This window comes from Asterias amurensis, chromosome 19 (genome assembly GCF_032118995.1).
Source record: "Asterias amurensis chromosome 19, ASM3211899v1".
In the NCBI taxonomy this organism is placed as follows: Eukaryota; Metazoa; Echinodermata; class Asteroidea; order Forcipulatida; family Asteriidae; genus Asterias; species Asterias amurensis.
This window is the reverse complement of record NC_092666.1, coordinates 13,370,848-13,389,311: the sequence shown is the minus strand read 5'-3', so window position 1 is coordinate 13,389,311 and position 18,464 is coordinate 13,370,848. Positions and strand designations below refer to the sequence as shown.

Genomic DNA, 18,464 nt, shown 5'->3' with positions numbered 1-18,464 from the left:
GTGCTTATGAGATGCATCATAAAAGACCTCCAGTTGACAGAAGTATTTTATTATTTGACTGAGAAATTACCCCTTTCTCAAAAACTAGTTTAATGCAGAGGGAGCCGTTTCCCACATCGTTTTTTTTTTTTTTTTTTTTTTTTTACTATATCATCCGCTCTCCATTGCTCGTTACTAAGTAAGTTGTTATTAACAATTATTTTGAGTAATTACCAATAGTGTCCACTGCCTTTAAGCACTATAGATATTCCAATAAATGCGTCTTGCAGCTGAAAAAATGTGATAGTCTTGCCAGATCGCTTCGTCGTGTTTTGACTTCTTACAGTTAGGCAAACAATACACGTCACATTTCATTATGTAACACATTTCCTTTGGATTGGAATATCGACCCTTGGTAAAGATGTTCTTGCCATTGTGTCCATTCAACCATGCCGTACTATTCTTCAATAGAACAGCTATCAGAAGAAAGCTTTCAAAATGGATTCCCTGCGATGTAGAGGTAGAAAGTAGAGAACATAAAGTCTGGATAAGGTAGTCAGATTCTAAACCAGCGACCCTTTCTACTGTGTGATGCGGGTGTTTTGAATGGGCAGAAGGCGCCACACGACGGACAACTGTTCAAAGAGAAAGGACCATAGGATCTTAAGGGTGACCGTAGAATCTGTTATTACAAAATGGCGAAAATAATAATGAGTATCGCAAGGTGAGTGCATGGTAATTTGTCGCCATGTTGTCCGTGTTTTAAAGACATGGACACTATTGGTAATTACTCAAAATAATTAGTAGCATAAAAACTTACTTGGAAACGAGCAATAGAGGGCTGTTGATAGTATAAAACACTGTGAGAAACGGCTTCCTCTGAAGTAACATGGTTTTTGAGAAAGAAGTATAATTTCGCACTAAAATATTTGAATTTAATTCGAGACCTCTCCTGAGGTATCGAATTCAAGTACATGTAGCCCTATATAGGACTCATCCTCTGAACTAAATTCTAAATAATAGTAAACTTGCGTGTACAATCATAAATAAAACTCTTTTGAGGGAGTGTTGGCTCTGAAAAGAGCCGGTTTGGTATTAACGTTACTCTGTTCGTCTACGAGAAACGGAAGAAAACAATACACAACTGGCTAAGATATGAAAAGTTGTGTGTTTGTTTAAGACGGATAAAGCCATTAAAAACTACTGATGTAGAAAACCTTTGACCTCAAACATTAGGCTAATTCGAGACATTACTTGAATCTCTATCAGTGTAGATTTATGAAGCCATTCAATATTTAACAATCGAAACTTAGGATGGGAGGTGGGTATTTTCTAATTTTATTCAACATCGATTGTTCTAGGTGGCCACTACAAGGTTTGTCTCAACTACCGCCTGATTGGTTTTGCATAATGGGCAAACCGTGGGAAAACAGAAGGTACAAAGTGTACACGAGTTTCCTCCTCAAATAATGCCCTTCAACCATTGTGCGAAATCAACCAGGCAGTATTTTCCATGTTATAACAAACCTTTGAACAAGTCATTAAAGTCACCTGGAAGTTGTAATTTTTCAAAATAAAGCTTTTGTCACTAATGTGTTTTGATGAGTGGAATGTGAATAAACAGTTAAATAAGGTTTTAAAAAATCTGTTCTTATGTTATTTACAAATTTAAGAGTAGACCCCGACCCGAGAGGGCGCTGTTCGTGACGTCAATCGAGGCAGACTTTGCCTGTAATGCGTAGAGTCAACACAATTGCAAAGTACATGTACGGACCAAGTCGTGAGTTTGTACGTTTCAACAAAAAAATTTTTTGTTTTTTTCCGGCAATGCCGACCAGGTGTATTGCTGCTGAATGCAGAAAAACACTTTTTGAAATGTACCAACGCACGACTTGGACGTACATGTACTTTGCACGTGTGTTTACTATACGCATTGCAGGCAAAGTCTGCCTCGATTGACGTCACAAAAGGGGTAGGCGGAGTCAGCCCCCAAACAACTTAATATATTTTTTAAACATATAAATCGTGACAAACAATTACTAAAAAAAAGTATTTTATTGTTCGTAACCATATACTCTTATGTTTGAAAGAAGAAAAAAAATTATATTTCCAGGTAACTTTAAATGTTTTGTTGGCGGTCCGACATTCCCCGCGATTCTCACAACACTGGCGATGTTCTCGCGAGACTGCAGTCTCGTGCGAGAGCAGCGATCTCCTATCTGTGCGACATTAACGACTGGAGCACAAGTCTATATTTGCGAAAGATCTTATTGTGGTATTTTCTTAATCGTTGTTAAATAGTTGTTTAAACCATTATTCGTTTAATGCCCAAGTCTTTTATAGACTGAAAATAGTATTGGTGGTTGTAAGCTGCTAACCAAATAAAGGAGCTACGCAACAACACACATGTCAGTGGCCCGCAAGCAACGAGACGTGGAATACACCGATCCATTACGCCCCGCCTCCTTACCAGTTGACCAATCTCAACCGCGAAATCTGATCACCATTTGAACCGTTTGGTGATCTTTGCACTAACGGTCATCGGGTTTCGCGGCTGTGATTGGTCAACTGGTAAGGAGGCGGGGCGTAATGGATCGGTCTCTTAATCTTATCTCGAGTTAGGGCGATTAAATCGTCCTAACTTATGATCCTAAGGTTTACATGTTACAGTGTAAAGCTGGGACTCGTCCTAAGACTATAACCCTAAGTTAGGAAGAGTTTGGTGAAATAAACGGATGTCGTTTAACTGGACAACATTGTCATTTGTTGAAGACCAGTATAAAAATTTTTCACTTGGTGTATCTCAACATATCGCACAAAATAACAAACCTGTGGAAATATGAGCTCAGTTGGCCGTCAAAGTTGCGAGATAATAATGGAAGAATAAACACCCTTGTCACACGAAGTTGTTTGCTTTCAGATGCTTGATTTCGGGACCTCAAAATCTGATTCTGAGGTCTCGAAATCAAATTCGTGGAAAATTACTTCTTTCTGGAAAACTACGTTACTTCAGAGGGAGCCGTTTCTCTCAATGTATTATATACTATAAACAGCTCCCCATTGCTTGTTAACAGGTTAGTTTTTTATGCTAACAGTTATTTTTAGTAAATAGCAATAGTGTCCACTGCCTTTAAACCGTAGCGGAGTCTTTCCCTATTAAAGAGGCTAAAATAGTCAGGTATACAAGTGTAACTTATGCAGTCAAGTGACCAGCTGCTTATAGAGGGGGAGGGGGGGGGGGGTCAGAAAGCAAACAGAAAAACAAGGGGTAAACAATGAGTCAGGTGGGTGGGGTCGGGGTGGGGGGGGGAGACCTGTATTTCCTTCCTCCTTGGTTTGACCAAAATATTAAATATGAACTTCTTTCAATCTTTATGTCAGTTTTTACTCTTCTATTATTTACCCAGTAATAATAAAGTATGTGTTTTTTGCCCCACGTAAAACAAAGCAACATCATACGTTTTACCTATTATGTTATTGTCGCCCGTCTTTCTCGCGGCTGCCATTGTACAATAGCTCAGGCATAACTGTCCCAATCGCAGCATTGGGAATGATGAAACCCAAAAGACTATACAACCAAGTTTTCTATTGGCCAAGTTTCTGTATTGTTTAATACTATCAAAATGTTAAGCCAACCACCATTTAGCTTTGAAAGCGCCCGAAGCAAAAATCGACCTCACACGTTTGATGACGTCTATTGAACAATAGACATTTCTATCAAAACATCACGGCCCGATGGGTTTTGCCAACCAAGGTTGAAAAGCTATGGAAAGCTATAAATGCTAAGCAAACACGTATAGTCATAGTTTGTAGAAATGTTACACAAATATTCCAAAATATGTTGAATTTGTTGAAGAACTTTCTATTGCAACGTCACAGCCCGTGTTTTTGCACAGGGGATGGAAAACTATAGACGATGTGACCTCTGACGTCACACGAAAACCATAACATGATTCGCGCGCATACCGCCGGGCAAAACCTTTGTGTTTTGGCAGCCAGCTAGAAAGTGTACGCAATCTTACTGTGACTGCGCAACTCAGTGCCCGGCGAAACATGACGTGTTTTGTCAACAGAGGGCGGTTTGAATGTAAACATAGGTCACATCGTCTATACAAAGCAATAAATGCAAACAAAAAACAGATAGCCATTAGAATAGTTGCACAAAAGATTCACAAATATTATGTTGAATTTATTGGAAACAAATCAACAAATAATAAGAGATATTTCAGCTCATGGATCATCACAGAAAATAAAACAATTGGTATGATAAAACATGAGAAACGGCTCCCCTGAGGTAACTTAGTTTTTGATGAACTAATTTTCTTTCAAATTATAAGAGACTTCAACTGAAGCCTTTTACCATGCATCTGAAAGCACAAAAAGTAATACAACAAGGGTGTTTTTTTTTCTTCTTTCATTATTCTCTTTCAAATTCGACGACCAATTGAGCCCAATTCACAGGTTTGTTATTTTATGCAAATATGTTTGGATACACTAAGTGAGAATACTGGTCTTTGAAAACTACCAAACGTAACACGATTGAGTGCTTTGCCAACACTCGACCCGGCTATGCCAGGCTGAACAATGGAAAGGTCTATGGGAACATACCTTTGCGGGCGTGCCTACCTGTTTCATTCATAACACTTCTCTGTCCGCACTCGATGCACATATATACACAATCGTGCAAGTATATATGTATGCTCATTCAACCATACAGTAAGAGCTCTAGAAAATAAATCTTTTTAAAATGGATTCCCAGTGATGTATAGGGAGAAATTAATATGAACTACACACGAAAGTACGAACCAGTGATTGTTTCTGCCGTCTGGTGTGCGTGGTTTGGAGGGGTCGAAAAGGCATAATACACGGTATACGGTGGTACACACACAGCGCTTTATCCACGGTGTTTCGGACCTACTCGTTTTGTGGTATTGTGTTTAGTGCGGGAGATTCCAGTGTTTTCTCTGTATGGTCGTCATATAAAAGACCCAACACCTGTAGGACTTACGGCTGTATGCTGAAGAATTTGTTGTTGATACAAAGAAAATGACGAAAATAACGAAAGTAACAACAATTGTTGCAAGGTAAGTGGTGTCCCATCATGGAGTGATATCCCATCATGGGACTTTGTCGAGTAGGGAATTAGAAGTAGAAGTGCCGTTTTGTCGACCATATTTTTGTATAGTTTACTATATGCATTTTGTGGTATCATGATTACTGCCTATAACTGCGTTGGTCCTGCCTTTAAGCATGGATGGATCGGTAACCGTACAAATTGATCATCTGAAAAGTAATGAATAAAACTATGTGGGATTTCAATGATGACTAATATTAAAGTAATGATATGCAGAAGTAAACTTTAACTGCAACAACAACAACAGATTAACTTTAATTTTTAAAGCTGTTTGATTTGAGGGGCATGGTGAAATTTGGTCCGAACCCGTTCAAGTCCTACACCATACTGAACCGTATAACGTACGCCTTACTATAAAACGTCAGTATTTTGGAGGAAAACATACTTTAAGGTGCGTTTCCTTCCTTAATATGTATGAAAAATATTACCACATATTTTCGTCCGTCAGTTGTTTTGGTAAATGCATCATTGGTTTTATCCTACATGAATACATAAAATACGTAGCGAACAGAAACTCATCTCTTTTAAATTTATTATTAATGTTATATAAAAATCTATCTTTTTAAAACCGCTTTTTAGCTTTTTAATGTCTATGGTCACCTTGCCAGTTAGTTTAGAATTTCAGCATAGATAGGCGTCTATTTCTTTTTAAAGAGATAGGCCTATGTAATAAGTAACTAATTAGTTCTCTTTTGGCGGGACAGACGTATCCCCATACTTTTGTTCGGGCATGGCCTGGTGACCAGTCTTTTTTCTTCCACTCTGTGCTTTTAAACATGTGTTCTGCGCCTCTGTTCAATTTGTATGTAAGGGGCGGAATATAAATGCGAGATAATAATGAAAGAAAAAAATATCCTTGACACACGAAGTTCTGTGCTTTCAGATGCTTGATTTCGAGACCTCAAATTCTAAATCTGAGGTCTTGAAATCAAATTCGTGGAAAAATATATCTTTCTCGAAAAATACGTTAATTTAGAGGGAGCCGTATCTCACATTGTTTTATACTATCAACCTCTCCCCATTACTCCCCATAACTCGTAACCATTTGGTTAGAAGTTTACATCACATTTCAATCGTATTTTATAGAAAATTTCACTTCGAGTAGAAATGTGGTTTTAATTTAATAAAGACATTTTTCAGGGCCCCCAAATTGTGAATCTTGATGCTTCATGTGCTTTCAGATGCATAATAACAGGCTTCTAGTATGAGTAAGAAATTACCCCTTCCTTAAAAAGTACCCCATTCAACGGGTGTCGTTTCTCACAATGTTTTATAGTATCAACGGCTCATGCTTGTTACCAAGTAACTTTTTAAGCTAACCAGTACTTTGAGTAATAACCAGGTTTCCAATGCCCTTTAATTACAATGACACTTAGCAGTTGGTTCGTCCTTTCGGATGGAACATAAAGCCGTTGGTCACGTGTGTTGTGCAACGCATGTAAAAGAACCCAGGGGTGGGTTTCACAAAGAGTTAGGACTATCCATGCATTTTGTATATCGCCTAGGACTAGTCCTAGGTTAGGACTAGTCCTAACTCTTTGTGAAATCGACCCCAGTGTACTAAACGAAAAGTGAGGGGGTTGCCCCGGTGTTCCTGGTTGTGGCTGCTTAATGCGCCGTAGCACCTTGTAAACCCTCATAAGGTGCTAAATAATTGGGTCTCAGAGTTCATCACTGCAATAACCTATCTTTACGAAAGTTTGTATATTCTCAGCGCCTGGAGTACCTTGTTTGGTAGATACGTGCGCTGTATAAGACTTCGATATTATTACTGTATGGTTATTTATTGTTCAGTACACTGAGTATTTGGTTTGAATACAAAGTATTTTGGTCATGATCTGAAATTCACACAAACAAACGATTTATCGTCAACATATAGTTTTTTGACCTTTCATGTTTACCTAAACTAGATGCGTGCCAGTAAAACAGGTTTGCAGAGAGCTCCCCACCATGACGTCGAGATGGATTGGGAACGAGGTGACCGGATACAATTGAACTTCACCTCGTCGCAGCACCCGCTCCTAAAGTGTCCCTAGTTGGCCCCCGGGGTTAAGTCATTAAACAAAATTGGGATTTTGTGTGGACGCTTAGCTTGCTCTTTCATTTTCTGATTGCTATTTTTATGGGAAACTCCGGATGGAACTGCCCAAAAGAGGTTCGGTTGCCCGCTACCCGAATTACAGCTAAAAATGTCTTGGTGGATTTCACAAAGAGTTAAGACTAGTCTTGTCTCGAGTTAGGACGAGTTACTCGTCCTAACTTAATAGGACTACCGTAAGTTTTTGTTTATCCCCTAGGACTAGTTCTAAAGTTATATGACCTAGTGCTAACTGTTTGTGAAATCGACCCTTGCTTACCCCGTCAATTGTTGGTGTACATTTTGGTCTGCCCCCAAAGCATGACGGTTACGCTTACGCTGCAAATTTCAAGCAGTGAGAGGGCGCCCTATGCTCAATTTCCATAATTCGCACGACCAATGTACCAGTTTTTTACTAGATTTTAATTGTTTATGTCAAAGACGAGTTGACTTTGCTTCTGCAGGATGACCAACAAAATCATTCGGCAAAAAACAGCGAAATTAAAACGTCTTAAAAACCAATACCAAAAGCGGATACAATTGCATGACCAAATTGACCAAAGACGAGTCTTTAAAAGTTGGTATCTCAACATATGCATAAAATAACTAACCTGTGAAAATTTGAGCCCAATCGGTTGTCGAAGTTGCGAGATTTTAATGAAAGGAAAAAAAACACCCTTGTCGCACGTAGTTGTGTGCGTTCAGATGCTTGATTTCGAGACCTCAAATTCTAAATCTGAGGTCTCGAAATTAAGCTCGTGGAAAATTACTTCTTTCTTGAAAACAACGCCACTTCAGAGGGAGCCATATTTCACAATGTTTAATACCACAAACCTCTCTCCCCATTACCCGTTACCAAGTGAGGTTTTATGCTAATAATTACTTTGAGTAATTACCAATAGTGTCAACAATGCCTCGGAAAATACTCACACCTTTTCTTTGTTTTCTTAATATCACCAGAAACTTTCTGCTAAGCCGTTCCAGGAAAGTGTTCCTCGTGTTTGTTCTTGGATTGGTTGCTCTCATACCACTCCTTGTATACCGTGACAGTAAGTTCACCCCCCCCCCCCCCCCCCAGCCACACTCCCATATTCCTCATTTGGCGGCCAGCGCCCAACTTCATAATACCGGATATTAAACCAGCAACCAACTTTTTTTTTAGAACTGCTTAAGCAAAAACTTGCTCAGCGCAACACAAATGTGTTTACCAGAATAAGGTAACCAGCCAAAATACCATGTACACATGCACCATTTGTGACTGGTAGCCTGTTTACTTTTCGCTAAGCACACAATTTGTAAGCAACATTGTCTGCTTAAGCAGCTCTATGGTATTGGACACACATACGTGCTCTGTTGAGTGAACTAAACAATGATTGTCTACCGGTTACAAATTTCTTTTTTTGACGATGTCACTTTAATATAGAACCTCCTTGGACAGGATTGACATGGATTTCTCGTTCCAGGTGACCCGGAAGTGGTTTTAAAAAGTGTGATTTGAACTCAGATTCTGCGAAATCTTGACCCATGTCTGCTCGGTCATTTTGACACAAATTTCCCGGTCATATGATTCAGAAGTAGGTCAATTATGACCCAGAAGTATTGAGTGCTGGCGTGGTTGAAAAACACTGCCGTCAGTGTGATTTAAAGGAACACGGTGCCTTGGATCGGTCGAATTTGTCTTTGGAAATTTGTAACCGTTTGTTTCAAAATGCATATGATTAGAAACATATTTTAAAAGTATAATACAATGAACCACACAAGTATCACTCGAAATTACGTGGTTTTCCTGTTACCTCGTCGACAAACACGGTCGGCCATTGGGAGTCAAATTTTTGACTCCCATTTTATGGTCGACCGTGTTAGTTCGAAGAGTAAAAGGAAAACCACGCAATTTCGAGGTAAATTTGTGTGGATCATTGTATTTTAATTTTAAATCATCTTTTTTAACCATATATGCATTTTATAACAGAAGGTTACAAACGCTTTTCAAATACCAACTCGACCGATCCAAGGCAACGTGTTCCTTTAACTTAACACTTATAAAGACGCATCTGTTCGGAACATTGAGTTGTCAACCACCGGTTCTTTTCAGAACCAACACTACCCAAAAGAGATTTACAAATGATGCTAATGCCAACCTGACCTAAAAACTATAAACATTGTTGTATGAGCTATTGCGACCACTGTCTGTAATTTTAACATAATTGCCAGCATTAAAAACTAGCTTAGCAGAGTTTGTTTGTTATTTTTTTTATAGATGGTAACCGATCCGTCCAGAGAAATGTCGACCAAGTGCTCATTGTCGCCAAACCACAAGACCATGAAACGGGACAAGCTGGTCAATCAAACACCACAACCGCCATGACAAAGACAACTCGACCTGTGCCAGAACTCGACCTCGGTAGACCTCCGAGCCATCTCACCAACATGAGTGAAATGACCGACCTCGACGCCATGTTCGAACGAATGGTGATCGTGACCGCCGTGTCTGACAACCACGTAAAGGAAGCCATGGGTATGATCGCGTCTGCACAACAGTACATGCCGAACACGCCGATCTATCTATACGACTTGGGCTTGAAGAACAAAACCTACAAAAAGGTAACACTTTTTATTTTTATGGAAAGGTTTGCGGTAACACCATGTAATGACTGTCTCTAAATGAGTTTGAGTGGTCCTGAAAAGAAACGTTGGTTTCAACTCGACGTTTCGATCAGTATGCTCTGATCGTCTTCTGGAGAAAGCTGGACTCTGATGCTATATGTTGCTTAAGTCCTGTGGATGCGGATTGTCTTGGTGATGCACTTTTATTTTTCGTTCCAGGAGCAAGACACCCTTCTATAGTTGCTTCTCTCCTCCACCCTTGGAGATTGTGATTGATTTGATTTATAGTGCGCTACATATTCGGCAGCACACAGTCTGTACACTATACCCCATGGAGCTGAGATGGTTTAAGGAATGAATTAAATGGCCCACAGTGACCATTGTATGTTTGCCATTTTTATGTTTTTAGACGGGCATTGAATTTAACTGTAGGCCTATTAGTAAATCAAGTGTGACGATAAAACACAGACTGTTGACTATTATTTGATATATTAAAAAGCCTAATGCTAACCAGCCTCGTGACCATGTTCTACTGTAACTGACTTGTCAAACTGCCGTATTTTCTTTTACAGTTAAGCACAATGTGTAATGTCAAAATTCGCGGGTTCGACTTCAGCAAGTACCCACCCCACGTACGGACCGTACACACGTACACGTGGAAAATCATCATCATACGCGTAAGTAAAATGTAAAGGCACTGGACGCCTTGGGTAATTGTCAAAGACCAGTATTCTTATTTTGTGTATCCCAACATATGCACAAAAATAACAAATCTGTGGAAATTTGAGCTTAGTTGGTCATCGATTTGCAAGAGAATAGTGAAAGAAAAAAAACCCTTGTTGCATTCCTTTGTGTGCTTTCAGATGCATAATAAAAGGCTGAAGTCCTGAGTGAGAATGTACCTGTTTCTTAAAGGCAGTAGACACTATTGGTAATTGTCAAAGACTTGTCTTCACAGTTGGTGTATCTCAACATATGCATAAAATAACAATCCTGTGAAATTTTGAGCCCAGTCGGTCGTCGAATTTGCGAGATAATTAATGAAAGAAAAAAACACGTACCCTTGTCACACGAAGTTGTGTGCTTTCTGATGCTCGATTTTGAGACCTCAAATTCTAAACTTGAGGTCTCGAAATCAAATTCGTGGAAAATTACTTCTTTCTCGAAAACTACGTCACTTCAGAGGGAGCTGTTTCTCACAATGTTTTATACCATCAACCTCTCCCCATTACTCGTAATCAAGAAAGGTGTTATGATGATAATTATTTTGAGTGATTACCAATAAATAGCGTCCACTGCCTTTAAATACTTCAGAGGGAGCCGTTTCTCACAATGTTTTATACTCTCAACAGCTCTCCGTTGCTCGTTACAAAGGAACTTTTTATGCTGGCACTATTTTGAGTAATTACGAACCCGTCTAACAAAGCCTTCTAGCTGCTACCACGTTTGTTAACCGCAAAATCCGGAGCGGTTGACGGTCGTTTTGTGATTGATTTCAAACGCGTGTCCGATTCGCATCAGTTGTATGTTCAACTAAGGACGACCACATTGTAAATGGTGTCATTTTTGTAACGGAGAGAATTTCAAATCCTGAAGCGATTCATCAGAAGTCATTTTTGTTTAAAGGGTTTTGGCTCACAAAAAACACATTGTCCACAGATACACAATAAATGGCTTATGTACTTTTTTTCTAACACAAAACACAATGTCCACAGATTCACATAAAATTTATGCACATTTTGAAGAAAATGATAGTAGAAATTTTAGGCTACCTTAAAATATTATTTGCTGAGGTGCCGTAGTTTTTGAGAATCGAGTAAAACAATGTCACGAAAATTAATTTTCGTTTTAGGAGAAGAACATTATTTTAGCATGTACAACGTAATTTGATTTCAGCACGGGATACGGAATTTCATGTTTTTATATATTGTGACGAAGAATAATTCACGAATGAAACATGAAAGAATGTACCAATACTAGTGGTTAAAGCCAGTGGACACTATTGGTAATTGTCAAAGACTAGCCTTCACAGTTAGTGCATATCAACATATGAATAAAATAACAAACCTGTGAAAATTTGAGCTCAATCGGTCGTCGAACTTGCGAGATAATAATGAAAGAAAAAACACCATCCGTCACACAAAGTTCTATGCGTTTATATGGTTGATTTCGAGACCTCAAGTTCTAAACTTGAGGTCTCGAAATCAAATTCGTGGAAAATTATGCTAATAATTATTTGTAACTACCAATAGTGTCCACTGCCTTTCAATACCATTAATTTTGCTGCTTTAAATTTTCTTCTTTTATCAACAGGAGGCTTTGAAAGAGTTTGGCGTCATATTTTACGGAGATTCTTCAGTCCGCTTCAAGGGTAACCTACGGACCCTCTTCCGGCTTCTTCGCCACAACCACGGCTTCATGTTTCACATTCACAGCTTCGACCCCAAACTCCCCAAGAAAATAAAGCACCAATATTACTTCACAAACGCCAAAATGTATGCTGAGTTAGGCGTGGATAGAGTGGAGTACTTTAACTCTAAACAAGCCGCACCCCACATCTCGGCTGGGCGAGTTCTCATCGCCAATAACTCGATGATTTGGGAGAAAGTCTTCGATCCGTGGCTTGAATGTGGCATGAAGAATCAATGTATCGCGCCGGTAGGATCAAAGTATGGAATACATCGTTATGATGCTTCGGCGTTGGCCATTATCGTCTATAAAAATCTCAGGTACACGTGGACTGAGGAGAACAATCACTCTGATGAATTCGACGCCATTGTTGAAATAGTACGAGGAAAAAGTGATGCGAACATTAAATATTGTCCGAAAAATGCCCCACACTGAAAATTGTTGTTATTTAGATTATACTACTGTGTGTTTTGTTCTGACTTGGGACTGTTAATAATAAAAACAAGAAGCGTGCGTATCCGTCCCCCAGTGACGCTCTACGCGCTTCAATTACCGTATAGGTCTACTTCCCTGTAAGGTATGTTGGACTACGTTATGTAATGCTCATGTCCGTCTCTCAGTGACGCTCAATACGCTTTAAAGGCAGTGGATACTATTGGTAATTGTCAAGACTAGCCTTCACAGTTGGTGTATTTCAACATATGCATAAAATAACAAGCCTATGAAAATTTGAGTTCAATCGGTTATCGAACTTGCGAGATAATAATGAAAGAAAAAACACCCTTGTCACACAAAGTTGTGTGCGTTTATATGGTTGATTTCGAAACCTCAAGTTCTAAATCTGAGGTCTCGAAATCAAATTCGTGGAAAAATACTTCTGTCTCGAAAACTATGGCACTTCAGAGGGAGCCGTTTCGCACAATGTTTTAAACCATCAACCTCTCCCCATTACTCGTCACCAAGAAAGGTGTTATGATAATAATTATTTTGAGTAATTACCAATAGTGTCCACTGCCTTTAACATACAGTGTTTTCCTGTACAAGGTATTTGTGACTACGATTGAATTATGAGACCTAATCCTTTTACATATAACCATGTCATGGTGTACAAGGTGCTGTGGGGCATTATGCAGCCAATCAAACCAGGAATACGGGGGCGAACGCCTCATCTTTTCGCCGGATTGTACTGGGTTCTTTTACGTGCGTTACACACAGCACACGGGAACAACGACTTTAGGTCTAATCCGAGAGTGTTCGACAACAGATTGAATTCAGATTAAACTTTTATGTATAGTTTTCTTTAGTCAATTAACTAATTGCACTGTTCCCTTAAAGGTTGGGTGGTGGTTTTTTTTTTTGTCAACAATGCTGATATAATACACAAGATTATCAAGAACGATAGAACAAAGTCACACATGAAAGTTGAATACAGTGTCTACTTGTTAAGAAAAAATACTGTTATTTTATTTTAAATCTTCAGACATAACTCTGTTGGTAGGGGACGTACAGTGTAAGGCAAAGGTAGAAAGAACAAAAATCATCTACGTGATGTGCCCTCCAAGACCCCGCCATCAAAATGGCATAAATTATATACAAAATGTAGAAAATAAAAGGTACGAATATTGCAATGCTTTCGTTTCAACCCTTAGGAATCTTTGTAGAGATTATTTATGTTTTAGAAAGAAAAAAACTTATCAAAATCTTTTACTTTGTAATGGGAATCATAGATAACAATTGATTAACATAATTAAGAATACAAATTATTTAGAGATTTCGATGTTATTTTTTAATTTGCCAAATAGAGGTATGGCATTTTTTGTTTAACAAAATAAACCATTATATTAATTATTGATGTATGTTATTTGTCTGACGATACACAGCAATTATTATCCAGTTCAAATTGTAAGGCCTTATTTTTAGCCATGCGTCGTCGGCCTTTAAATTAGCAGAGTGTATAGACGATGTGGCCTGTGACACCACACGTTAATATTGAGCCACAGAGACTAGACTTCATGCAGGCACGATTTGAACACAGCCTAATGGATTAAAACATACAATCTTATATTATTTTTTATGGAGATTGCACTGTCTACACTGAAAACTTTCTCTTGTCAATTGACTAATAAAAATTAGTCATGCACACTGTCTTATTTTACTAATCAAAAGATAGTCATGCATAGGTAGTTTTGACTAATTATAATTAGTCATGAAAAAGTGTCTTATTTGACTAATTATTAAATTAATTAGTAACGCACGAAAATTAATTGGTAATGCAAGAAAATTAGTTAGTATTGCACGAATATTAATCAGTCACGCGACTGTTAAAGTTAGTCAGGATTACAAATTAATTCCCCTCACATAAGTCAAAACTACCTAGGCATGACTCTTTTAACAAGTAAAATAAGACAGTGTGCATGACTAATTGTTAGTCGTTTGACTAGATACAGTTTGGACATTAACACATTATGTGTGCACTGCACACACAAACGAAAGGCCTTTCGTACAAACATCATGCAGCTATAACACGACACATGCCTATCGTTTTTGTGATTGCGTCCGTACACGTACATTGTATACACGCAGCTAAACTAGCTCAACAAGCTTTTGTTACTCTTTCTTTTGCTGTCGTTTTATCTTTAAAATATTCAAACTATACACCACAATATTCTACATTAAATTCTTATTCTACTAGTATAAAATACAGGGTGAAATTCGGAGAAGTTTAAATTTATTTTACTTGATAAACGTCGCCAGTATGCTGCAATTGAAGACATTAAACGAAATACCCAACACTAACGTTTTGTCAAACAACACAAACTTTTCCACGGTGCAATGTTTAACGTTACACATCATTGTTTATATCTTATTATAATGGAATTGCTATGATCGCAGGCTACAGACTCTATTCTTTACTGGCAAGTATCATATAATTATTCCAATGATTAATGCTCACCTTCACCAGTCAACTTGAGCTGTCATGCCCCATCTCAAAACAACAACGCGATATGACAATCATCCGATTCTGTGCCACGCCCCCAAGAGGGCTTTTGGGAAACCCGGCACAATCAAAAGTCATCAAAAAATAAGTCAAAAGTCATATTGCCACCCAAAAACAAATTGGCGGGATCGCGCGCTTAATTAGTCGTAACGCAAAAAGTTAGTCAGTTGGATTGTCATGAAAAATTATACTTCGTCATCTCTTGTTTCGTGACGATACTTATTTGTCAATTGACGAATTAGCCCGCCCTTCAAATTAGTCCATTATTCAAAGTAGTCTTTAACTTATATTAATTAGTCAAACACTTTAAACGATTCGTATTGCACTAATTGTAATTTGTCATTCCCTCAAAGGAAATCGTCAATTGACTAATCACTCGCATTACTAATCATTTTCGCCCAGTTTGACGAACTTTTCACTATGTTTGACTAAATAAAACTGTGGGTGTAACTCATATCAACTTTTAGTATGATGAAAGGGAGCACATCTCAAAACTTGTCCAGCTTGGATTTATGTGGAAATTATGACACAAAATGTAAACTTTCCCATAGGACCAGTGCAGTATCTTGCCTGCCAGACTAGCCAAAGAATGTTAAAGGTTACACCATTTATAGGCGCGTATTATTAATCTGCAAAAGCTGTTGCGAATTAGGACGCTGTTCGACCAGTGCATTGTTAAATCAAATACACGTACATGTACACTGCAAAATCTGGGATGCTAAAATTGGCACCATGGACGTATAAAGAGAGAATCAAAACTGACATGATGGATATTAGAATAATGCCGATTTACACATGAATTTTTATTTTTTTGCAGAAACTAGTTTATGTTATAGTTTGACACCATGTACGTTGCCAAAGAAAATTATAAAAAGAAATCTGCAGGTTTTAGTGGTAGTCTGAAAATACACTTGATAGGTTTTCAAGAGGCTGAGATTGGTCTTCAGAGGTGACCTCAGACCAATCAAAACAAAATCAGCTATGGTAGCTTTAGTCACTGCATTAATCCAATGATATCATTGTATCTAATGGCATCACTTGATCCGAGTCGCAAGGACCTGTCTCTATCCTTGCGGACAAAGACAGGGGCCCAGTCTACCCTTTCGTCTGCTTCAAGTAGACATTCTGCCCTCTGTTGACGATATGACACCAATGATTAGACCAAATAATAATAGTGGTGTTACCTCATAATTCATTTTGAACAAATGAAAGAATTTCCAGCGTTGTTCCCTCACACGTCACAAAATCTCCCCCAAGTGGCCATTTCAACAGGTCGCTGTCTGAAAGTACACGTCATTAACCACGTAATACTCACAATAAATCAACCTTCAAATGACATCTTTTTTAGGACCAAGGACGTAAACGTTTAATACAAATCAACGGGAAATAGGGTCATAGACTTGATGACTTTTTGTTATACCTTGAAAAAGTCTCGATTTGTTTCACCATTACGTCTTTTTGTACAAATTCACCGAGCTGTAAACAAACGCGTAAATTTTTGGAATGATTTATTAACCCGCATTACAGTTGTCAAATGCATCACACTTAGTTGTGTATCCTGTGTCCATTACACGGCGCGTCTGTTAACGGCGCGGCGGTTAGACAAGTTAGAGTACCAGTTAAAGGGTCTCATTTCATTTCATTTCAGGACATTTATTTCCATTCCAACAGATAATCAAAGTATTAAAGGCAGTGGACAATATTGGTAATTACTCAAAATAATTATTCGCACAAAACCTCACTTGGTGATGAGTAATGGGGAGAGGTTGATGGTATAAAACATTGTGAGAAACGGCACCCTCTGACGTGCCATAGTTTTCGAGATAGAAGTAGTTGTCCACGAATTTGATTTCGAGACCTCAGATTTAGAACTTGAGGTCTAAAAATCAACCATCTAAACGCACCGACTTCGTGTGATAAGGTTTTTTTTTCTTTCATTATTATCTCGCAAGTTCGATGACCGATTGAGCTCAAATGTTCACAGGTTTGTTATTTTATGATTATGTTGAGATATACCAACTGTGAAGGCTAGTCTTTGACAATTACCAATAGTGTCCACTGTCTTTAATAACAAAGAACCTGTCTTTAATAACAAAGAACAGTATTGTGGAGAATTGGGAATGGGGCATAACCAGAAAAGTCGAAGCTTGTGGTAGGCATTGCCAAGACAAACAAAAAACAGTGGACTAAACATGAACATTTACAAGTGTACTTATTGGTATAATTATATTTAACTAAAAGACAGAATAGAACGTAATAATGCGGTTTGGGTAGTTTTTGAACGACAAAAAAACACCATGTCCACAAATAACATTAAACTATAACACGCTTTGAAGATAATGATGGTACAAAGCTTCCCTTAAAATATTACTTGCTGTAAGCTTGTAGTTTTTAAGAAATAAAACAGAGAAATTAGTCTAAGAAGACGAACATAGCACGTACAACGTACTCTACGCGACTCCCCTAAAAATAAAAAAGCTCTGATGTTCACTTCTTAAAAAAACAAAACTTGACGACTATTGAAGGTGAAACGTGTACATGCAGGTAAATTTTTATAACATACATCTTCGTTCATTGTGAGTTGGGATCCGTGTCATGGCCAACAACTTGATATTCAAAACGGATCAAACCCTTTAAAGGCAGTGGACACTATTGGTAATTACTCAAAATAATTATTAGCGTAAAACCTTTCTTGGTGACAAGTAATGGGGAGAGGTTGGTGGTATAAAACATTGTTAGAAATGGCTCCCTCTGAAGTGCCATAGTTTTCGAGAAAGAAGTAATTTTCCACGAATTTGATTTCAAGACCTCAAGTTTAGAACTTGAGGTCTCGAAATCAAAACGCACACAACTTCGTATGTTTTCTTTCATTATTATCTCGCAAGTTCGGTACCGATTGAGCTCAATTTTTCACAGGTTTGATATTTTATGCATTATGTTGAGACCCACCAACTGAGAAGACTTGTCTTTCACAATTGCCAATAGTGGCCTTAACGTTGAGACAAAGTAATGGGGCAACATGATATGCAAAAGTGCACCCCAGCCCATCGCGCAGGATATTCAGCTAATGGCAACAGGCTCCACAAAGTGTCTTTAGAGTAAATTCTTAAATAATGTTTCAAAAAAGACTTAGTAATCTATTTCCACACTGGATGATATTTACTGTATTTGATGGTTCACCCAACGCAGACGCACACACGTTTGTGAGACTATAGTCACACCGCTAATTGATTGACGAATGCTGTTTTTGTGAGTACCTCTTT

At 38.2% G+C, this 18,464-nt stretch overlaps 1 protein-coding gene across 2 annotated transcripts; it reads left to right on the top strand.

The window, feature by feature from the left end:
• Positions 1–572: 572 nt before the first annotated feature.
• Positions 573–15,328, top strand: LOC139951523 (uncharacterized). Of its 2 annotated transcripts, none has more exons than XM_071950455.1 (5): positions 573–703; positions 8,151–8,239; positions 9,448–9,791; positions 10,367–10,471; positions 12,108–15,328. In XM_071950455.1, the coding sequence occupies exons 1-5, from the start codon at positions 675–677 to the stop codon at positions 12,636–12,638; spliced, it is 1,098 nt and encodes a 365-aa protein (XP_071806556.1). In that variant the 5' UTR covers positions 573–674; the 3' UTR covers positions 12,639–15,328. The 2 variants fall into 2 exon arrangements, with proteins under 2 accessions (XP_071806556.1, XP_071806555.1); XM_071950454.1 differs by lacking the exon at positions 573–703 and adding an exon at positions 4,675–5,063.
• The last annotated feature ends 3,136 nt before the right edge of the window (positions 15,329–18,464 follow it).